General features: G+C 52.9%; 1 protein-coding gene across 2 annotated transcripts; it reads right to left on the bottom strand.

Annotated features, from left to right (window-relative positions):
• Positions 1-490: 490 nt before the first annotated feature.
• Positions 491-23,442, bottom strand: RNF121 (ring finger protein 121). Of its 2 annotated transcripts, none has more exons than XM_039369755.1 (9): positions 23,359-23,442; positions 16,443-16,480; positions 14,089-14,230; positions 12,436-12,590; positions 10,166-10,273; positions 8,660-8,780; positions 7,384-7,517; positions 3,603-3,704; positions 491-2,373 (listed from the first exon to the last, which is right to left on the bottom strand). In XM_039369755.1, exons 1-9 carry the CDS (start codon positions 23,413-23,415, stop codon positions 2,253-2,255), a joined length of 978 nt encoding a protein of 325 aa, XP_039225689.1. In that variant the 5' UTR covers positions 23,416-23,442; the 3' UTR covers positions 491-2,252. The 2 variants fall into 2 exon arrangements, with proteins under 2 accessions (XP_039225689.1, XP_039225690.1); XM_039369756.1 differs by lacking the exon at positions 23,359-23,442 and adding an exon at positions 20,663-23,322.
• Positions 23,443-23,561: the final 119 nt, after the last annotated feature.

Genomic DNA, 23,561 nt, shown 5'->3' on the forward strand with positions numbered 1-23,561 from the left:
ACATTTCATTAAAAATCTATTTAAATTCAGCCTCTTCGCAAAAATTGCAAAGTTAGAACAACTAATCAGTGGAACAACCTGCCACCAGAAGCAGTGAATGCTCCAACACTGGAAGTTTTTAAGAAGAGACTGGAACAACCATTTGTCTGAAATGGTGTAGAGTTTCCTGCCTGAGCAGGGGGTTGGACTAGATGACCTCCAAGGTCCCTTCCAACATTATTATTATTAATTCCAGTCCAAAACCCCCATATCCTCTTCAACCGAGGCCTATAAAAAAACCCCAAACGTTTCTGAAATCCACTGCAAAGGTCTTCTGTAAATCCTCCCGGATGGATCTCCGCATTTCTGCCCCCACCCCCGAGGACAAATTCCCTCACCTCTTTTTCTCCTTCGGGTTTTCGTAACCCTTGAGTTGAGTTGGGTGGCTAGAGACACCAAGTAAATAAAAACAACATTTTCCAAAGCAACAACTTGCAAAAACCACAGGAGCAGCAATTTAGCAGAATTTATTACACATTATTTCAAAGGGGGGGGGGAGAGAGAGAGAAAAAATCCATCCGTGCGCTCTGAGTTTTTAAGGATTTGGCCACAGGAGCGATCCCCCGTTGGCAGTAGGCCGCACAAGTGGCCCAGGCTGTTGTTGATGTTGCAACAGACACCTGAGTGTGTGCGCGTTGTACAGGTGTACACATCTGGAGGGAGGCCAACCATGGCTAGGAAGCAGACCCCAACCGTCCCACCTTCCTCCCAGTGATCCGGGGGGGGGCACCCTTCCTCCTTTTATTTGGGATCAGGGAGAGGCTGTGACCCGCTGCAAAGCACCCCCTACTACAGGATGATGCCCGGGAAGGCGAGACCCCCAATGTGGCAGAGACCCAGCTCTGAACTTGCCCTGTGGGTGGTGAGCCAGAGATGGACCCCGCAGCAGAAGCCCCCCTCCCGTTCCCTGGGTGGAGGCAGCTGCCTAGGTGGGGAACCACTTCTGGATCGCCTTTGAGATCCCGGAGCCTGTCCTCAGTGAGGTCTTCCCCTGGCAAGGGGTCCGGGAGCCTCCCTGTAGGAGGGGGCCTGCCCGCTCGGCATCCTTCGTCTCCCCTCATGTTGTGGGGTGCAGGGAAGCCAGCTCCACACAAGGCCCACCCTCCCGATACAGACCCAGGTGCGAGGGGTCCCAGGCGATGGGAGCCTCTTGCTCTCTCCGTGGGTCAAGGGCCACCCGCCACCGCGCCCACCCATCTCCTGGGGTTAAAAATGCGCCAAAGCAACCCCCGGCTTTACCTTAACACTGCTGTTCATGAAAACAAACGCTGCACCGCCAAGCCCTGAAAATAACCAGGCAGGGGCGGGGATGGGAGGCCACCCAGCGATTCTCAGATTGAGCAGGACCCCTCAGCGACGTTGGGGCGAGCACGGCACGGCCTTGCTTCCTTCCAAGCGAAGTGGAGGAGCTGGTGCCCCCCCCCCCAGAGACCCTCCATCTGGCAGGTCGGCTTGTTTAGCTGCCCAGGTTTTTTCAGCTGCTGCTTCCAAAGCTTGACTGGTCCAACGAGCAGGCAGGAAAAGTCTCGGGTTTGACTGGGACCCATTCCCAAGAGACCTTTCAAGAGGAGAGGGCGGAAGGCCGAGGAGCCCCTCCCCCCAAAAAAAATCAGGATGGGGCCCCTCCTGAAGGCCCAAGGAGGGCAGGAGAAACGGGGGAACGCCAGAGAGCAGGCAGGAGCCCTCTGGGTTGGCATCAGAGGCTGGGGACGATGGGGCTGGGGAACGCGAGACAGGGCAGGGGACTCTCCGCCCCACGCTGGCTGTCCAGCTTGGTTGGCCTCCATCCCACTGGGGGAAGGGGTGTCCTGAGCCAGCCGGCCAGCCGGAAGCGGCCGAGGAAGGGGCCGGTGGTGCCACCAGGCCTGGCACAGAGGCACAATTCCAGAGGGCCAACGGAGGGGAAACATCCAGGAATAAAAAGATGTTTCGATAGGCTTGTTAAAATAATTCTTTCTTGCTAAAAAAAAAAAAGAAAAAACATTCTTTCTTTCCAGCCTACAAGCAGCAGAAGCCGGCCTCGGCGGTGCTTCTTATGCGCAGCGTCCATCCGTCCGTCCCTCTGGGGTCGTGGCGCGCCGCCCGGGGGCCGAGGCCGGGGTCCTGAGAGGTCAGTGATGGAGACCGCTTCTCCTGGGGCTCCAGCAGCGTCCATGGCCATGGGGCTCCCCTGGGGCGCTTTGGCTCTGGGGCAAGAACCGGGGGGGGGGGTGTTATTCCAGGCCCAGGATATAGTTAATCCCTTGCACTAGTCCGATGATGACCGGCTGCCAGGCCACCAGGTAGCGCAGCCAGTCCAGCAGCTGTCCGTACATCACGTGCGGCCTCTCCCAGCTGCGAGCCGGAGTTAAGGCCATGTAAGGATAAAGCGTCGAGGAGTCCCCACGGGTTTTCCGCGGTCACTCGTAGCCGACTTTAAGGGTGGCTCGTTTCAAGGTTGTTGAGCCAGCGCTGTCCAAAGACATTTCATGTGGCCAGCGTGACGTCACAGAGCCCAGTTACCTTCCCACCAAAGTGCTACCTATTTATCTACTTGCATGTAAGATGCTTTCGAACTGCTGATTTGGCAGGAGCTGGGGGAGCACGGGAGCTCACCCCATCACACACCGCTCGGGTCTTGAACCTGGGCTGTTGACTTTACAGCGGACAACCTCAGGGTCTTTGACCACTGAGCCATCGCGCCCCTCTTAATGAGGGTAATGGTTGCCCTGTCTCGTTGTGTCCAACTCATGTCTGTTTCTTGGCCGAGGGAGCTAGGCTGCCTGAAGACATTTTCCACGGTCACGGGGCCAAGATGGCTGTACGCCAAAGGCGCGTGGAATGCTGTTACCTCCCCACCAAAGTGGTACCTATTCATCTACTTGCACTCAACTTCTCCTCGGTTGGTAGGAGCTGAGGCAAGTCACAGGAGCTCACCCTGCCATGCCTTGCTGGGACTCGAACCGTCAGAACGTAGACTTTCTCTGGCACCTTTTAAGCCGGTTGACGCCTCTCTAAAAGTGGGGCAAGCAATTCATTTTTCCACGTGAGGAACTGGGACTGTTGTGGAGGGCTGAGTCAACAGGACTATGAACGTGATGGGCACGTGTGTAAACTGGAAAAAAAAATAGCCGTGGGTTTCAAAATAAAAGCAATCTACGTAGGGTGGGCAGGGATAGCCAAGGGGCCAGATGTGGCCCAGGGATGGGAGGGGTGTGTGTAAAACACCCAGGTCTCAGTTAAGGGAAGCCACAAGGCTAGGGTGGAGTCAACAGCCCAGCATGCCCTCACATGGCTCTAGGACTCAAGGTCCCACCAGAGCAATTAACCTTCAGCTTTGGTCATTTGTCCACCCCGGGTGAGAAAAGGGACTGCAGACCCAGGAAGGCCGTGAGACGACGTGAGCGTGCTCAGGCTCAGCCCTGCATGGAAGCCGTTTGCATGGAGATGCGTTCAGTGCCTACCAAGCCGCCAGCCCCCCAAAGCCAACACACGAGAAAAAATAAGGATCAAGGGGGACACGGAAAGCATCTAGTCCAGCCCTCGGGGGGGGGGCTGTTATAACGGCGAGCGATGAAGGATACGGATTGCTGAACATCCGCTTGAGGTCCACCTTCTCCTTGCAGTATGGACAGGTCTGTTTCTTCCCCACGATGCACCAGCCCCGGATGCAGAACTCGTGAAAGCTGGAGGGCAGCCAGTCAAGGAGCAGGTGAGGCAGGCAGAGCCCGGAGGTTGATGGAAAAGAACGCTGCAGCTCAGGACTGAGCTGTGGGGGTCCCTGAGCCGGGCTGTTTTCTTGCAGATGTTTCATGACGCAAGTAGGGAACATCATCAGGGCTATCGTCCTTAGCGTTAGCACTGACGACATTTCCTAGCTGGGTCCCGAAACGTCTGCAAGAAAACCCTCCAGCTCAGAGAGCACCCAGGACCCCACACTTGTTGTCATTGTCATCATCCCCCCCCTTTAGTTACCTAGTTGGGTCATGACCTAGTTGGGTCATGAAACGTCTGCAAGAAAACCACCCAGCTCAGAGAGCACCAAGGACCCCATAGTTCTCCTCCTCCTTCTTTCTTTCCTTCCTTCCTCCCTTCCTTCCCTCCTTCTAGCACTGATGATGTTCCCTAGTTGGGTCATGAAACGTTTGCAAGAAAACCGCCCAGCTCAGAGAGCACCAAGAACCCCACAGTTCTTCTCCTCCTTCCTTCCTCCCTCCCTCCCTCCCTCCCCCTCCCTTCTAGCACTGATAATGTTCCCTAGTTGGGCCATGAAACGTCTGGAAGAAAAACAAGCTCAGAGAGCACCAAGGAATGATGATGTTCCCTAGTTGGGTTGTGAAACGTCTGCAAGAAAACCACCAAACTCAGAGAGCACCAAGGACCCCCCCCCAGTCCTTCCTTCCTTCCTTCCTTCCTTCCTTCCTTCCTTCCTTCCTTCCTTCCTTCCTTCCTTCCTTCCTTCCTTCCTTCCTTCCTTCCTTCCTTCCTTCCTTCCTCCCTCCTCCTCCTCCCTTCTAGCACTGATGATGTTCCCTAGTTGGGTCATGAAACGTCTGCAAGAAAACCACCCAGCTCAGAGAGCACCAGGGACCCCCCTGGTTAACAATGCAGTGAACGGAGGCTTCAGCCACATCCAATTCTCCCCACTACTCTCTGGGGAGGCATCCTAATTGGGATGACCAATTTTAGCCAAACCCAAACACCGTCCTCCAGCTCAGGATCTCCTGGGTGTCTTTTTAGATTTGATCCAGGAGGAGGAGGAGGAGGAGGAGGGCGAAGAGGCACACTGGAAGTGAGCTGTGCTGGCTCCCACATCCCCCTGGGAGGTGACTGCTCTGCCACAGGCATGCGACTCACAGTCTGTGCATCCAGGCATGACAAAGCAGGGGTGTGTGAGGGCAAAGGACACTGGGGGTCACGCCAGGCGGCCTGGAGTGGGAGGACAGGCCCTGCCCTTCTTCTCCGGGCTGTTCCTCCAGAGCAGTGGTTCTCAGCCTTTTTAATGCCCGACCCCCAACCAGTCGTAAGTCGAGGACTACTCAACCGGTCGTAAGTCGAGGACTACTCAACTGGTGCAGCACCATTTGCAGAAGGGGACTTTTGGCGGGCTCAGCAGGGCAGAGACAGCCTGGACAATTCCTACTGGCTTTGGAAAGCCAATAGAATGAGACTCTATTCAAGAGAGTCTCTTCTATTGGCTTTCAAAAGCCAATAGAAGAAAAGGGAGGAGCACAGCTAAGGAAAAGGGGGAAAAATGGCGGACTGCATTGTTTGGCGACCCCCGTGAAATGGTCGTTCGACCCCAAATGGGGTCCCGACCCACAGGCTGAGAACCACTGCTCCGGAGGCTTCCAAGGAATCCGGGCTGTGCCTTCCCTTCCCTGCCCCCAGGCCACAATCCCATGCGCCTGCTGTGCGGCTGTGCTGCCCTGGCCCCAAAGGGCACGGGGGGGGGCTTCCCATCGCTTCACTGCGCCCCTCACAGGTCAGGCTGGGGACTACAACTCCCATCCTCTCCAGCCCTCTGGGTGCTACAGGTCGGCCCAGGTGGAGAGCCCAAACTGGGGAGTGCCAGCCCCTGTTTTCAAAGGCCTGGCCCAGAGTAGGGACAGGAGCACTGCAGGGAGTCCTCGACTTATAACATTTCTTTTAGTGACCGTTCCAAGTTATGACAGCACTGAAAAAAGGTGACTTGGGACCGTTTTTCACACGACTGTTGCAGCCTCCCTGTGGTCACCTGACCCAAATTCGGACGCTTGGCAACTGACTCGTATTTATGACGGTCGCAGCCTCCCCCAGCAAAGTCAACGGGGGAAGCCGGATTCACTTAACAACCGGGTGACTCACTTAGGAACTGCAGCGACTCACTTAACAACGGTGGGGCAAAACTCGTTGAACAAATGTTTCACTTAGCAATATACATGTTGGGCTCCACTGTTGACATCACTTGAGTCCTACCTGTACTAACAACTGCCATGATTCGTTAACAGCGGCAGCCAGAAAGTCGTAAAGTGGGGCAAAACTCACTGAACGACTGCCTCGCTTAGCAGTGGAGATTCTGGGCCCGATTGCGGCCGTTAAATAGGGGACAACCCGCCCTTGCTGTTTTATAATAATAATGATAATAATAAACTTGGAAGGGACCTTGGAGGTCATCTAGTCCAACCCGCTGCTCCGGCAGGAAACCCTATAGCATTTCAGACAAATGGCTGTCCAGTCTCTTCTTAAAAACTTCCAGTGTTGGAGCATTCACTGCTTCTGGAGGCAGGTAGTTCCACTGGTTAATTGTTCTAGCAGTCAGGAAGTTTCTCCTTCGTTCTAGGTTGCTTTTCTCTTTGGTTAGTTTCCATCCGTTGCTTCTTGTTTTCTTCTGCCTGGGGTTCCCCTCCGGGGTGGGGTGGGTGAGTCACCTCGCCTTTGACACACACACACACACACACACACACAAAGAGGAGTCCCCCCCTGCCCCCAAGTCAGAGGAATCCCCTGCGGGAGGGGGCTGAGTCATGGTCCCGTGGCTTCCCCTTAAGGCTCTCCAGGGGACCGAGCGCGTGAAGGCTTCCCAGAAGACCCAGCCAGGGAAGCGCTGAGCCTCTGCACACGTGTGTGTTACGCCACGGGGGCAGAGGGGAGATCGTGCACACACACACACACACACACACACACAGAGGGACAGGGGTCTTCCTGGCATGGCCTGCTGGTGGTCATGCTCAGCCCCAAGCCATGGGCAGAAGCTCGGCCCGGGGGCTGCAGGCTCAGTGGTCCAGGGTGGTTGTTAAATTAGTCACACACACACACACACACACACACAAGTGAATCCGGCTTCCCCCGTGGACTTTGCATGTCAGCAGGTCGCAAAAGTGGACTGTGTGATCCCCCCCAGGGACGCTGCGACCGTCATAACCATGAGTCAGTTGGCACGAGTGCCTCCGTTTTGATCATGTGACCAGGGGGACACTGGGATAAACAGTCCTAAGGCACTTGTCCAAAATGGCATAGGGTTTCCTGCCTGAGCAGGGGTTTGGACTAGATGACCTCCAAGGTCCCTTCCAACTTTATATTATTATTAATAATTATTATTGTTACTTTTTTCAGTGCCTGCTGTAACTCCGAATGGTCACTAAACGAACCGTCGTTAAGTCAAGGACTGCGATGGTCGTAAGTGTGGAAAATGGCCCCAGGACACTTTAGTGACCTAAAGGAGGACCGCCTGTGGTCCAGAGTGCGGACAGGACTCTCTTCCTGTGACAGGCAAGCGGTCCGTGGGTGGTGTGTGCGCGTGCACGGGGAGATGTGTGGGCAAACACAACCGCAGCCCCCGACAGCTGCTCCCCCCGTTCCCCCCCCCCCAGGAAGCAAGGATACACGTGGTTGCAGGAGAGCCGGTAGGTGTTCTCAATGATCCCCTCCTCGCTCACGTCCACGAAGATCGGCTGCCCGCAGACGGCGCACACGCTGTCCGACAGGTGCTTGGTGGGCATGCCGGAGGCGCTGTAGAACTGCCCCGGCGGGGAGGGAGGGAGGGGGTGATTTGCAAGAGGCCCTGGGGCAGCCAGGACCCCCCCCCCTTCCGGGGAAGCACCCCAATACAAAGGAGGGACTGTGGGCCCCATAAGCCACAGCTGTGAAAGCCCCTCCAAGGCGATGGGCAGAGAGGGTGCCCGGCCCCTGCAAGCCCCGCCCCCAAATCTCCGGGACAGGCTTTGCCCCACCCGGTAGGAAAGAGCCACAGCGCCAGCTAGTGGCCAAAGTCCCTCTGCGCGCCTCCGTTTCTCCAGCTTGGCCAGAGGTGGACTTCAACTCCCAGAATGCCCCAGTCAGCGGAACTCTTCCTTCCCTTCCCGTCCTATCCTTTCCTTCTTCTTTCTGTTCCTTCCTTCCCTTTCCTCTCTTCTTCCTTGCTTCCATTTGTCATTACTTCCTCATACATTTTTCCTTCCTTTCTTCATTCCCCCCTTCCTTCTTTCCATCCCTCCTTCACCTTCCTTCCTCTCCTCCCTCCCTCCGTCTTTCTTCTCTTCTTCCTTGCTCCCATTTATTGCTACCTTCTCATACTTTCCTTCCTTCCTTCCTTCTCTCCCTCCCATTTCACCTTCCTTCCTTCCTTCCTCTCCTCCCTTTCTTCTCTTCTTCCTTGCTTCCATTTTTCGTTACTTTCTCATGCTTTTCCTTCCTTCCTTCCTTCCTTCCTTCCCCCTCCCTCCCCTCTTCCATCGCTCCCCCCTTCCACCTTCCTCTCCTCCCTCCCTGTCTTTCTTCTCTTCTTCCTTCATTCCTTCTTCCTCATAGCTGGCTGGGGAATTCTGGGAGTTGAAGTCCACCGTCCTAAAGAGGCCAAGCTTGAGAGGCCGCTGCCTTAGAAGGGGGTCGAAGGAAGTCATTTGCCCTCCTGACCCCAAGAGGGCTCACCCTCCAGGAAGCAGCTGGCGGAGGGTCCCAGGCCAAGCCCATCTGGAGGGGAGGGCAGGGCGGGGCCAAAGGCCCGAGGCGGAGGAGGGGAGCTTGGCTGGGGGGAAAGGCAGGCGCAGCAAAGGGAAGGGAGGGTCCTGAGGGGCAGGGAAGGCCAAGCCCCCTCCCCAGCGCTCCCTCTTCCTCGAAGGAGCTGCACCCCAGCCCAGACACCCCCCCTTGAGGCTCTTACCCCGATGGTGGAGGCCATGTAATCCGCACACATTTCCGCAAAGTCGCGTTCCAGGACTCCGTAGTAGAGGCCGTAGAACAGGAGGGAGATCCCAAAATCCATGCCGTCTTCTGGTTTAATTCTGCCGGGGATGGGGGGGGTGAAGAGACTTTGGAACCCTTTATGCAGCTTTCAAGGGTTAGGGATGCGGAAGCTTCGAACCCAGGACCCCTTGAAGCCCTGCCTGGCGTTCCAGCTAGTTGGCGACAAGGATCTCTGCCTTCCCTGAGCCGTCCTTTGGGGCTGTTTGCTGATGAGGGTCAGGGGTCTTCTAGACAGCCCCCTACTCTTCGTGGTGCAAATTATAATTATTAAATTAGTGCCAGCACTGATGGTTTTACCTAGTTTGGAAATGAGACATCTAGGAAGAAAACCATCAAGCTGAGAGAGCACCCAGGACTCCAGACTTCTCCTCCTCCCCCCCCTCCTAGCACTGATGATGGTATCTAGTTTGGTCATGAAATGTCTGCAAGAAAACCACCAAGGTTTTCGGAGAGCACCAAGGACCCCACTGTTTTTACATTTGAAGTCTGGTGTGTGTGTGTGTGTGTGTGTGTGTGAGAGAGAGAGAGAGAGAGAGAGAGAGAGAGAGAGAGAGAGAAGAGGAGAGAGAAGAGAGAAAAGAAAGAGGAGAGTAGGGAGAGAAGAGAGGAGAGGAGAGAGAGAAGAGAGAGAGGAGAGAGGGAGAGAAGAGACAGAAGAGGAGAGAGAGAGGAGAAAGAGAGAGAGAAAACAGAAGAGAGAGAGGAGAGAGAGAGAGAAAGAGAGAAGAGGAGAGAGGAGAGAGAGAAGATAGAAGAGAGGAGAGAGGGAGAGAAGAGAGGAGAGAGAGAAGAGAAAGAGGAGAGGAGAAAGAGAGAGAAGACAGAAGAGAGGAGAGAAGGAAAAGAGGAGAGAGAGAAGAGAAAGAGAGGAGAGAGAGAAGACAGAAGAGAGAGAGGAGAGAGATAAGAGAAAAAGAGAGAGAGAAGAGAGAGGAGAGAAGAGAGAGGAGAGAAAGAAGAGAAAGAGAGAGAAGACAGAAGAGAGAGGAGAGAGGAGAGAGAGAAGACAGAAGAGAGAGAGAGAAGAGAGAGAGAGAAGAGAGAAAAGAAAAAGAGAGAAAGAGAGGAGAGAGAGAGGGAGAGAGGAGAGGAGAAAGAGAAGACAGAAGAGAGAGAGAAGAGAGGGAGAGAAGAGAGGAGAGAAGAGAAGAGAGAGAAGACAGAAGAGAGAGAGAGATAAGAGAAAGAGAGAGAGAGAAGAGGGAGAGAAGAGAGAGAGAAGAGAGAAAAGAAAGAGGAGAAGGGAGAGGAGAGAGAGAAGACAGAAGAGAGAGAGAGGAGAGAGAGAAGATAGAAGAGAGGAGAGAGGGAGAGAAGAGAGGAGAGAGAGAAGAGAAAGAGAGAGAAGACAGAAGAGAGAGAGGAGAGAGAGAAGAGAAAGAGAGAAAGAGAGGAGAGAGAGAGAGAGAGAGATTTTTCTCACCTGAATAATAAGTTAAGTCCGAAGAGTGTGAACATGACAGCCATGTAGCCCACGATGCCTGTGGCGTAGCTGATTTTGTATATTAGGAGAAACCACTTGTACACCAGCCTAGTTCCAGGAAAGAAAACAGAGACACAGAGGATGCAATCAGGACGCGGTTTCTGCTTCTGAAGTTCTACAGCCAGAGTTTCATTCCACACAGCATGAACCTTGTGAACTCTCAAGCTTCCTCCTTCCGTGATGGACGGCATTTAATATTTATTTGCTACGTATATGGAGGGGTGTGGGTCTATACATATGTTGTTCATAGTATGTTTAGGTGTGTGTCACATATGTGTTTCACTTTGAAAGCGGACAACTCAATTTCATTTTTGATGTGTGCCGTTGGGCCCACAGTAAAAAAAATGGCATTAAAGGTTATCTTATCTTACCTAAAAATGGCCTTGTTATTTCAACGCTGGCTAAAGCTTTCCCCTTTAAAAGAAAGCCAGGGCATCTTCTGAAAATCAAATGTATCCCAAAACAGCTATATAAACATCCCGTGGAAAGGAACCCGCACTGTTTGCCACTTGCCAGCTAAAAAACAGACAAACATTCCAAGGAAAACTGCCCCTTTTTCAGTAAACGTTGAAGTTACAGAATGGCATTAAAAATCAACTCTAATCCCCAATGTGAAGCTCAGGATCTTAGTCTCCAAATCCGATGAAATAGACCAGGGGTAGGCAACCGTGGCTCTTTTATGACTCGTGGACTTCAACTCCCAGAATTCCTGAGCCAGCATGGGGGAACTATGGCCCCCTCATGACTCGCTGACTTCAACTCCCAGAATTCCTAAGCCAGCATGGGGGAACTATGGGCCCTTCATGACTTGTGGACTTCAACTCCCAGAATTCCTGAGCCAGCATGGGGGAACTATGGCCCCCTCATGACTCGCTGACTTCAACTCCCAGAATTCCTCAGCCAGCCATGCTGAGGGGAAAGGGAGAGGTTTCCAAGCTGAGCCAGGCTGGCTCAGGAATTCTGGGAGTTGAAGTCCACAAGACATGAGGGGGCCATAGTTGCCCCATGTTGGCTCAGGAATTCTGGGAGTTGAAGTCCACCAGTCATAAAAGAGCCCAGGTTGCCTACCCCTGAAATAGACAAACAAATATGTGGGTTTCACTGACTGGAGAGCTTGTCAAACTGGGAACACAACGGGGACCCGATTTTCCGTCGGTAAACAAGACAGAAATGCCTCCTTGGTTCCAGGTTGCTTCTCTCCTTGATTAGTTTCCATCCGTTGCTTCTTCTCCTGCCTTCAGGCAAGGTAGTTCTCGATTTACAGTTCGTTTAGTGACCGTTCTAAGTTACGACGGCACTGAAAAGGGTCTTATGACCATTTTCCAGTTATGACCCTTGAAGCATCCTCAGGATCACGGGATCAAAATTCAGGCGCTCGGCAAGGGGTTCACACTTAGCGTCCCCGGGTCACACGATCCCCTTTTTGTGACTTTCTGACGAGCAAAACCAATGGGGGGGGGGGGAACGGATTCACTTAACAACCGAGTTACTAACTTATCAACTGCAGTGACTCATTTAACAACTGTGGCAAGGAAAGTTTTGTAAAACGGGGCAAACTTCTCTTAACTGTCCTGAATCACAACGGAAAATCTTGGTCATAAGCCGAGGACGGCCTGCATTCCATTAGCACAGTGGTTCTCAACCTGTGGGTCGGGACCCCATTTGGGGTCGAACGACCATTTCACGGGGGTCGCCAAACAACGCAGTCCGCCATTTTCTTTTCCCCTTTTCCTTAGCTGTGCTCCTCCCTTTTATTCTATGGGCTTTTGAAAGCCAATAGAAGAGACTCTCTTGAATAGAGTCTAATTCTATTGGCTTTCAAAAGCCAATAGGAATTGTCCAGGCTGTCTCTGCCCTGCTGAGCCCACCAAAAGTCCCATTCTGCAAACGGGGCTGCACCAGTTGAGTAGTCCTTGACTTACGACCGGTTGAGTAGTCCTCGACCTACGACCAGTTGGGGGTTGCGGCATTAAAAAGGTTGAGAACCACTGGATTAGCACGTCAAACGTTCAGTTGCTTTGTGCCGACTCTGCTTGGGCAGCGAGCAAAGGAGGGCGATTTTAAAACACCAACTGAGGCCAGGCCCAAAGGGGAAGGGTCGGACGTAACCGGCCCTGTCGGGAGAGGACACCGGCCTCACCAGCCTCCAAGGAGGAAAGCGCCCCCTGCAGGAGACGAGCGGCCTCCCTCCACAGGCCCCGCTGGCTCACCTGGGGGTGGTCTGGACGAGGGGCTTCCGAGTGGCCCGGAAGGTGACGAAAGCCGTGATGGCCGAAAAGACGACCCAGATGCCCAGGAACCGCCACCAGTGCAGCTTCACGGTGAAGTAGAGGGGGACGACCCACATCTGGAAGAGGGTCACCATCTGCAACGAGAGGGGAGGGGGCTTGGGAGGGGGCAGCCCAAAATCCCCCTGGAGAGCTGCCTCTCGATGGGAATCCCCCTTTGCACGATTTCCTAGACGGTTCAGACAATCCCTAAGGCAGGGGTAGGCAACCGTGGCTCTTTTATGACTGGTGGACTTCAACTCCCATAATTCCTGAGCCAGCCATGCTGAGGGGAAAGGGAGAGGTTGCCAAGCTGAGCCAGGCTGGTCAGGAATTCTGGGAGTTGGAGTCCCCGAGTCATGAAGGGGCCATAGTTCCCCCATGATGGCTGAGGAATTCTGGGAGTTGAAGTCCAGGAGTCATGAAGGGGCCATAGTTCCCCCATGCTGGCTCAGGAATTCTGGGAGTTGAAGTCCACCAGTCATGAAGGGGCCATAGTTCCCCCATGCTGGATGAGGAATTCTGGGAGTTGAAGTCCAGGAGTCATGAGGGGGCCATAGTTCCCCCATGCTGGCTCAGGAATTCTGGGAGTTGAAGTCCATGAGTCATAAAAGAGCCAAGGTTGCCTACTCCTGCCCTAAGGAATTCTAGTAAAGGATCTGGAAATTAACCCTTCCCAAGCAGTGGGCAAAGCATTGTGGCCCAGCATCAGACTACTTTTCAGACTGGATGGGCCACATATTGTTTAGGCCAAGGTTGATTCAGCAAGGATCCAAATGAAAGCATTATTGGCAGAGGGCCCTCTGTGGGGTCCCCGGGGGTCTCTGACTTTGGTGGTTTCCTTGTAGACGTGAGGAGGAGGAGGAGGAGATTAGGACTGTGGGGTCCTGGGTGCTCTCGGAGCTGAGTTGTTTTCTTGCAGACGTTTCATGACCCACCTAGGGAACGTTATCAGCGCTAGAATGAAGTAGGGTTTGCACTCTGTTTATATCCAGATAGCTTGCTTGCAGAGACACTCCCCCTCCCATTTAGCACTGATGTTGTTCCCTAGTTGGGTCATGAAACATCTGCAAGAAAACCACCCAGCTCAGAGAGCACGAAGGACCCCACAGTCTGTCCTTCCTTCCTTCTCCTTCTCCTCCTCTCTTCTAGCACTGATGATGTTCCCTAGTTGGGTCATGAAATGTCTGCAAGAAGGACCCCACAGTTCGTCCTTCCTTCCTTCCTTCCTTCCTTCCTTCCTTCCTTCCTTCCTTCCTTCCTTCCTTCCTTCCTTCCTTCCTTCTCCTCCTCCTCCACCCTTCTAACACTGATGATGTTACCTAGTTGGGTCATGAAATGTCTGCAAGAAAACCACCCAGCTCAGAGAGCACCAAGAGCCCCACCTTCCTTCCTTCCTTCCTTCCTTCCTTCCTTCCTTCCTTCCTTCCTTCCTTCCTTCCTTCCTTCCTTCCTTCCTTCCTTCCTTCCTTCCTCCTCCTCCCCTTTAACGCTGATGAGGTTCCCTAGTTGGGTCATGAAACGTCTGCAAGGAAACCCCCAGGCCCCTGAGCCACAGAGATTCTCCTTGATGGGAAGGCTGAGGAGCTGCCTTACGTTGTAGGAGCGAGGGTGCCTCTGTTTCCACTGTACCAGGAGCAGCTGGGCGACGACCAATGTGGCAATCAAGATGAGGACCATCTCGGCGTGCATGGCCTCGTGGCCCCGGTGCTTGGCGTGCATCCGGGCGTGCTCGATCCTGAAAGGAGAGCCGGGCAGGTCAGCCTCTTGCACAACAGCCCCTGGCAACTGTTCAGATAGACTGTTTGAGATGTTGATTACATTGCCCACCACCCAGAGTCCCTCTCTGAGGAAGAAGGACGACTGAGAGAGAGAGATAAAGAGAGAGAGAGAGGAGAAAGAGAGAGACAGAAAGAGAAAGAGAAAGAGAGAAAGGATGAAAGAAAGAGGAAAGAAAAGGAAAAGAAGGAAAAGAGAAAGAGAAAGAAAAAGAAAGAAAGAAAGAAAGAAAGAAAGAAAGAAAGAAAGAAAGAAAGCAGGCAGGAAAGAAGGAAGGAAGGAAGGAAGAAAAAAGGAAGGAAAGAAAAAAGAAACAAAGAAAGAAAAAAGAAGGAAGGAAGGAAGGAAGGAAGGAAGGAAAGAAGAAAAAAAGAAGACAGGAAAGAAGGAAGAAAAAAAGAAGGAAGGAGGGAAGGAAGGAAAGAAAAAAGAAACAAAGAAAGAAAAAAGGAAGGAAGGAAGGAAGAAAAAAGAAGGCAGGAAAAAGGAAGAAAAAAAGAAGGAAGGAGGGAAGGAAGGAAAGAAAAAAGAAACAAAGAAAAAAGAAGGAAGGAAGGAAGGAAGGAAGGAAGGAAGGAAGGAAGGAAGGAAGGAAGGAAGGAAAGAAAGAAAGACAGACAGACAGCTGGTTCCTAAGGCGCTTTGGACCGAGATAGGGTGACTTCCCATCTTCTCTGCACGTTCTCAAACCGGCTGGGGAATTCTGGGAGTTGAAGACTAGAGCACCAGGAGAAACCTCTAGCTTAATTTGACCCACACGTTCTGGGAAGCCCAGAGTCCTGTTCTTATGAAAGGAGGGTTCCCCTCCGGTGGCAAGAGGCCAAGACGTGGCACAACCTGGGCTGGGGCTGACCACGGAAAGAGCCGGCCTGGGGAGACCCAGCCTCAACCATTGGGGGGGGGGCTTCCTGGGGGATTTTGCACAGCCTCCGTGATGGCGTGTGAACTTCTTTTCTGTGCATCTGTTCTTGTGATCACAATCATAAACATGTTTACAGATAGGAGGAAGCCCAAGGGTGCTTGATGGAGCTCTCGCTCTCCACCCTGTCTTCAACCTAGGCCAGGGGTGGGCCACCTTGGCCCCTTCATGACTCGTGGACTTCAACTCCCAGAATTCCTGAGCCAGCCATGCTGAGGGGAAAGGGAGAGGCTTCCAAGCTGAGCCAGGCTGGCTCAGGAATTCTGGGAGTTGGAGTCCCCGAGTCATGAAGGGGACATAGTTCCCCCATGCTGGCTCAGGAATTCTGGGAGTTGAAGTCCACGAGTCATGAAGGGGCCATAGTTCCCTCATGCTGGCTGAGGAATTCTGGGAGTTGAAGTCCACGAGTCATGAAGGGGCCATAGTTCCCCCTGCTGGCTCAGGAATTCTGGGAATTGAAGTCCACGAGTCACGAAGGGGCCAAAGTTCCCCCATGCTGGCTCAGGAATTCTGGGAGTTGAAGTCCACGAGTCATGAAGGGGCCAAAGTTCCCCCATGCTGGCTCAGGAATTCTGGGAGTTGAAGTCCAGGAGTCATAAAAGAGCCGAAGTTGCCTACCCCTGACCTAGTTTAATGTGATGCAGATAAGCAGGAAATGGTCTTGATGAAGACATGGTGGGTTCTTCTGCATCATCGTGCTTTTTCATCATGGTAGGTGGGAGGCTTCCGGGAAGCTAAAGCTTGGCATTTGGGGGGGGGGACAGAAAATTGGGGTGTTATAGTTTTTCTGGGTTTTGGCATAGGATGGCTGTCATGGGGAAAGGGTCTGGTTTTAAAGGAATAAAGAGACAATCAGGAAAAGCCAGTATCACCCCTTCCCTGCCAGGGAGGGAGGGAGGGAGGGAGGGAGGGAGGGAGGGAGGGAGGGAAGGAAGGAAGGAAGGAAGGAAGGAAGGAAGGAAGGAAGGAAGGAAGGAAGGAAGACACACACTCTGGGACGCAAACGACATTGGCCCATCTTCCTTGAGTCCAAAAAGCAGGGAGTGGAAGGCCCAAGAATCAACAAGCTGAGTAGCCCCAGCACCGGGTGGGGGCACCCACAAGGCCATCTATCCCAGCCCCGTAAGTAAACCTATCGGCTGGAGGTGGGTCTTGCATGATGAGGTCGCTCGCCTCCTGCTTCCCCACTGGGGGGGGGCAGCTGCCCACAGAGAGAGGCGCCCTCAAGGTCGCCAGGCAGCCTTGCACTCACCTCCATCTCTCATCGGGGTCCAGGTGCGACAGGTCAACCTGCAGAGAACAAGAGAGAGGGGCTGCAGACAAGGGAGGGCCCCAGGGGGAAGGTCCCGCAGTCTCAAGCAGAGGGGCTCTCCAAACCCCCTTTGCCTCCACCAGCATCCAGAAATGGAAAAGTGCGACAAACGTGCGACGCCCACGTGTCACCTATCCTCCACGAGCTGCACTGGCTTCCTGTGGGTCTCCGGACGCAATTCAAGGTGTTGGTTATCACCTTTAAAGCCCTTCATGGCATAGGGCCAGGTTACTTACAGGACCGCATACTGCCGCAGTTCCCAGAGACCGGTGAGGTCCCACAGATTGGGCCTCCTTCAGGTCCCGTCGGCCAGACAATGTCGGCTGGCGGGCCCTCGGGGAAGGGCCTTTTCTGTGGTGGCATCAACTTCCCCCCGAGGTTCGAACTACTCCCACCCTGCCGGCCTTCAAGAAAGCCGTTAAAACTCTCCTGTTCCGGCAGGCCTGGGGCTGATGTCCCCGGGGAGGCCGGGATATGATCGGACTCGCGGTATGACTGCATTATTTTATTGTTTTATGATTGTTTTAACTCTGTACGCCGCCCTGAGTCCTTTGGGATTGGGCGGCATATAAATATTTGAAAATAAATAAATAAATAAATAAATTACCAACCAGGGTTATATTCACAGACTCAGATATGCCTGGAGGGGGGGGCTTAATGGGGGTGCTGTGGATCTTAGGATAGCTGTGAACGCCCCCCCCCGCTCACCTGCAAGGCGGCCATTGCAGCCACTCAGGACATGCCTTGGCTCTCCTCTGAGTGAAGCGCTGAGCAATCTTCAAATCCCTCCGAGAACTTCCCGAGCGCAGACATTCCACCCGCATTGTGACGTGGCATTGCTGGCCTCCGCAGGGACCAGCCACCAGCCAGCTCTCCTTGTCCTGAGCCCCACCGGACTTTTCTTTCTGGCCCTTGACAGCACGTCAAGCGCAGTGCAGGTCAGAAGACGGAAGACGCTAAGCCCCCCCCCCCCAAGACCCTGGTCAGGCCTTCTCTCTCTCCTCTGCAGAAGACCGGTCAGCGTTTCACTCAAAGGCCAACGATGCTTGCCCGCTGTCCCACAAGTAGCTGAGGGCAGTTTACAACTATCCTAATACACACAGAGCAGATGGCCAGCAGACAGATGTCCAGGATCATGGACAGAATGACGTTTCACATCTTAATATTGTGAAGGGCCAACGGTTAACCTCTGGAATAAATAGACTCCTTTTTAATACAACACCTTTTGGGAAACCTGTTAGGGCAGCCCAGGTGTTTCTGCTGCTCTCTCTACCTTGAAGATTACGGGAGCCAAAGGCTCGGACCTGCCAGGGCTTCCTCCACACTCCCCAATTTGTGAGGCTAACAATTGCATAAGAAAGGCCGAGCGCCAAAGAATGGAGGCCTTTGATTTAAGGTGCTGGAGAAGACTCCTGCAAGTCTCCTGGACTGCAAGGTGATCCAACCAGTCAGTCCCAGAGGAGATCAACCCCGACTGCTCTTTAGAAGGCCAGATCCTGAAGTGGAAACTCAACTCCTTTGGCCACTAATGAGAAGGAAGGACTCCCTGGAGAAGAGACAGATGCTGGGAAAGATGGAGGGCAAGAGAAGAAGGGGACGACAGAGAATGAGGTGGCTGAATGGAGTCTGTGGTGGAACTGTGGGAGATAACTTCTTTTTTTCCCCAGTTCGAACTGGGGTAACAAACTGAGTTCTGTGATTGCTCTCACGGAGCTGGGCTGTTTTCTTGCAGATGTTTCATGACCCAGCTAGATAACCTCATCAGTGCTAGAAGGGAGAGGGGTTTGTGGAGAGGAGGAGGAGGAGGAGACCGACGAAGACTGGTGCTTGGTGCTCTCTGAACTTGGTGGTTTTCTTATGGAATTTTCATGACCCAACTAGGTAACCTCCTCAGTGCTGGGGGATGTTCCCTAGTTGGGTGATGATGATGATGATGATGATGATGATAATGATGATTATGATGATGATGATGATAATAATAATAATAATAATGTTGGAAGGGACCTTGGAGGTCATCAAGTCCAATCCCCTGCTCAGGCAGGTAACCCTATACCATTTCGGAAAAATGGCTGTCCAGTCTCTTCTTAAAAACTTCCAGTGTTGGAGCATTCACCGCTTCTGGAGGCAGGTGGTTCCACTGGTTAATTGTTCTCACTGTAAGGAAGTTTCTCCTTAGTTCTAGGTTGCTTCTCTCCTTGATGAGTTTCCATCCGTTGCTTCTTGTCCTGCCTTTAGGCGCTTTGGAGAATAGCTTGACTCCCTCTTCTTTGGGGCAGCCCCTGAGATACTGGAAGGCTGCTATCCTGTCCCCCCTCGTCCTTCTCTTCATTAAACTAGACATACCCAATTCCAGCAGCCGTTCCTTATATGTTTTAGCCTCCAGTCCCCTGATCATCTTTGTTGCTCTTCTCTGCACTCTTTCCAGAGCCTCAACATCTTTTTGACATTGCGGTGACCAAAACTGGATGCCGTATTCCAAGTGTGGCCTTACCAAGGCCTTGTAGAGTGGTATTAACACTTCACCTGATCTTGATTCTATCCCTCTGTTAATGCAGCCTAGCACTGGGTTGGCTTTGAGACATCTGCAAGAAAACAACCAAGTGCAGGGAGCATTAAGGACCCCCCCCCAGCTCTCCTTCTTCTCTCTCTGCCAACCCCACTCCCTTCTAGCACTGAGGATGTTACCTAGCTGAGTAGTGAAGTATCTGGAAGAAAACCGCCCAGTTCAGAGGGCACCAACTGCCTCACGGAAGTCCGTTTGTTAACGAGTCCCCAGTTCAAACTGGAAAAAAAATATCCTTGCAAAAATATCCTTGGCGCAAGCCTCTGTGACCTCCAGCTGTTAGCTACTCAAGAGATAAGCCCCAGCTACACTTGCTCAGTCCTTCCCAACAGCTGGTGAGGCATAGTGCAAAGGTTGTTGCCAACACAAAAAGGACGAGCGAGCCGCCTGCTTTCGCATCTCTTTGGTGTGGTGTGGAGTCACAAATCAAGCTTTGTTTTATTCACATCAGCTGATCCACTCTTAGTTTAGCTGTTGACCCAGTGAATGAAAACATCCCTGGCTGTCACTGGAGGTTTTTGAGAAGGGATTGGACAGCTGCTTGTCTGAAATGATATATAGGGTCTTCTTGAGCAAGGGGTTGGACTAGTGGACCTCCAAGGTCCCTCTCACAACGGTGTTGTTCTATAATTCTATTAGAAAGAAATCATTTTGCATCTCTCTGAGGGGACTGCAATTGCTAGGTGGAGGATTTCACCAGCACCCCTCTAAAACAGGGGTTCTCAACCTTGGCAACTTTAAAACTTGTGGACTTCAACTCCCAGAATTCCTCAGCCAGCTTTGCTGGCTGAGGAATTCTGGGAATTGAAGTCTACAAGTCTTAAAGTTGCCAAGGTTGAGAACCCCTGCTCTAACAGGAGAGCAGCGCTACTAAATGCAGGTGAGTCACCCTTCAGAAGATTACAAAGGTGTGTAAAGCACACCTCAGCCACTGGCTGAGGAGGTTCTGGTGATCGGAGTGGAACAGCTCCTCCTCCTCCTCCTCCTCCTAGACCAGTGGTTCTCAACCTGTGGGTCAGGACCCCATTTGGGGTCGAACGACCATTTCACGGGGGTCGCCAAACAACGCAGTCCGCCATTTTTTCCCCCCTTTTCCTTAGCTGTGCTCCTCCCTTTTATTCTATTGGCTTTTGAAAGCCAATAGAATAGAGTCTCTTGAATAGAGTCTAATTCTATTGGCTCTCAAAAGCCAATAGGAATTGTCCAGGCTGTCTCTGCCCTGCTGAGCCCGCCAAAAGTCCCATTCTGCAAAAGTTGAGTAGTCCTCGACTTACGACCAGTTGAGTAGTCCTCGACTTACGACCGGTTGGGGGGGGGGTCTCGGCATTAAAAAGGTTGAGAACCACTGTCCTAGAGGCAGGATGAGGGGCCAGGAAAAACCCTCACAATTATTGCCACACAATAACTGGCTTTCACCATTTTCTCCACTTAACAGACCAAGAGTTTCCACAGGTGTTTGGAACCCAGAACACAGGGCTGGAAGGGACCTTAGAGGTCTTCTAGTCCAACCCCCTACTCACAGCAGAAGACCATACACCATTTCAGACAGGTGGCTGTCCAATTTCTTGTTAAAAACCTCCAGTGATGGAGCACTCACCACTTCTGGTGGCAAGCTGTTCCACTGGTTGATTCTTCTCACTATCAGGAAGTTTCTCCTTAGTTTCCGGGTTGCTTCTCTCCTTGGTTAGTTTCCACCTGTTACTTCTTGTCCTGCCTTCAGGCGCTTTGGAGAATAAAACTTCCCTGTGACATTATTGGAAGGTGCTATCATGGCTGACTCAGGAATTCTGGGAGTTGAAATCCAAAATTCACAGGTCATAAAGTTGTCAGAGTTGCCCCCCCCCCCACAGCAGGACCCCTGTGCTCCCATTATTTCACCCATCTAACCTCACCTTCCATCGCTTCCTTCTTCTCCCTGATTAGGCAAGATGGGCAGATTACAAGCTTAATAAACAAACATATACATACATACATATATAATCAGGATAGCTAATTGTGCTTAGAACCCCACAAGATGTCCTCGACTTAAAATAGTTAATTTAGCAACTGTTCAAACTCACAACGTCACTGTAAAAGTGACTGACAACTGATCCTCATGCTTACGACCGTCACGGCATCCGTAGAGTCATGTGGGCAAAATCTGGACGCCTGGCAACTGGCGTGTATTTATGACAGCCATTGGTCATCTTGCAGGCCGGCTTCTGACAACCAAAGGAAGCAGGACCTGCTTAATGACCGTCTCGCTTAGCAACAGAAATTCTAGTCTCCATTGTGATCATATGCTGAGGACTGCCCGTGTTGTGGAGGACTGGACTGGCTTCTTGGGACAGGTGAGACAACTGATAGAATGTTCTAGAATAGCCTAGAACTCTCCCGCGGGTTATGTTTTCATTATTTCACAGTTTTATGTTTTCAAATGATTTAACGTTTTGGCGACAGCTTTTGCCTCACCTTCTGTTTTTCTTTCTAAGCTGTCTGGAGTCACAACAGTGAGAAATAAACACAAGCAATACATTACAGATAGTCCTCACCTAACAACGGTCCATTTAAGTGACCGTTCAAAGCTACAAAGGCACTGCAGGACCGTTTTTCACACTTGTGACCATCGCAGCCTCCCTGCGGCCACGTGATCAAAATTCAGAAGCTGGGCCACCGACTCATATTTATGACGGTCGCAGCGTCCCAGGGTCACGTGATCCCCTTTTCCCACCTTAGAACAGAATATCTTTGTTGCCGTTGTGTAACAACGAAGTTAAGACCTTCCGACGAGCAAAGTCAATGGGGGAGCCAGATCCATTTAACGACCGTGTAGGTAACTTAACCACCGCAGTGATTCACTTAACAACCGGAGCAAGGAATGCCGTTAAAAAGGGGGCAAAGGTTGCTTAACCGACTCGCTTAGCAATAGAACGTTTGAGCTTAATTGTGGTCGTAAGTCAAACAGCATGGCTGATATAAACACACAAACACACACACACACACACACACACACACAATATTAAGACTCGCTCAATGTCCGTCATCCCCGTCACTTCTTTTAAACCAGCGTCGCCCTCCATGGGCCTTGGGGACCCAACGGGAAGCTCCAGGGCGAAGTTTCAATTTCTTTACCTTTATTATTCAATTTATAGGCTGCCCATTGCCCCGACAGGTGACTCTGGGCGGCCTAAGAAGGGAAGGGAGAAGTCAGGCAGGTAGAGCCTCTTTCCCCGGTTGAGCCCCTGCCTGAATCGCAGCTCCAGGTCAGGCTGGGAAATGAACTCACGCCTGGGAGCAAAGGAAGGGCTGCCAACAGACGGGAATGTGCAGTGAGAATCGTAGCAGGATGGTTTTTCTCAAGCGTGACATTGCATTAGACCGCTTTGGCAGGGACGGTGGAACTCCCCGCCACAAGAGCCCAGCTAAGTCCCGATTTGGACAGCTTTGCTGGCTGGGGAACGCTGGGAGTTGAAGTCCAGCCCTCTTCAAGCTGTCAAGCTTGAGAGATGCTGTATTAGGCCCTTGGCGGCATCATCTCTTGGCAGGGACCGCGGAACTCACCGCCACAAGAGCCCAGGAGGTCTTGGACAACTTTGTTGGGAACGCTGGGAGTTGAAATCCAGCCTTCTTCAAGCTGTCAAGCTTGAGAGACGCTGTATTAGACTCTTGGCGGCATCGTCCCTTGGCAGGGACTGTGGAACTCCCCGCCACAAGAGCCCAGCTAAGTCCCGATTTGGACAGCTTTGCTGGCTGGGGAACGCTGGGAGTTGAAGTCCAGCCCTCTTCAAGCTGTCAAGCTTGAGAGATGCTGCATTAGGCCCTTGGCGGCATCGTCTCTTGGCAGGGACCGCGGAACTCCCCGCCACAAGAGCCCAGGAGGTCTTGGGAGGATTTGGACAACTTTGTTGGGAACGCTGGGAGTTGAAATCCAGCCCTCTTCAAGCTGTCAAGCTTGAGAGACGCTGTATTAGACTCTTGGCGGCATCGTCCCTTGGCAGGACCGTGGAACTCCCCGCCACAAGAGCCCAGCGAAGTCCCGCTTGCGACCAGTCATCAGAGACAGGCTCCAGAGACCCCAAGGGACTTTTCCAGGGGTGCTTGGCGGGGTCTTTTTCGGGGGAAGCCCCTCAGAGCGGCTCGTTGGCTGGCTCCCAGGTAGACTGTCCCTGGCGCTGGAGGCTCTAGCCAGCTGACCGGAGGCCGGGCTCGGCGGGAGGCCTGCCCTGCAGGGCTGTTGAGAAAGGGGACCGGCCCTCTTCCCGCTCCTCCTCTCCCCTCTCCCGTCTCCCCGACCGACCCCCGCCGGCGACCCACCTCGTCGGCGCCGGGCTCCAGCGGCGCCCCCAACACCTCCACTTCCACCACCGCCATCTTGCCCCCGCCTCGCCGCCAGCTCGCTTCCGCCGACGCCCGCCAATCACCGCCCTCGGATCCCGCTCGGCCAATCGTGCCCTCCAGAGGCGGCGGCGGGGGGCGGGCGGTTGTCAGGGAGCGTCGAGCAAGTGCCGCACTCCCCT

This window comes from Crotalus tigris, unplaced genomic scaffold (assembly GCF_016545835.1).
Source record: "Crotalus tigris isolate CLP2741 ecotype Arizona unplaced genomic scaffold, ASM1654583v1 scf7180000021220.622782, whole genome shotgun sequence".
Classification (NCBI taxonomy): domain Eukaryota; kingdom Metazoa; phylum Chordata; class Lepidosauria; order Squamata; family Viperidae; genus Crotalus; species Crotalus tigris.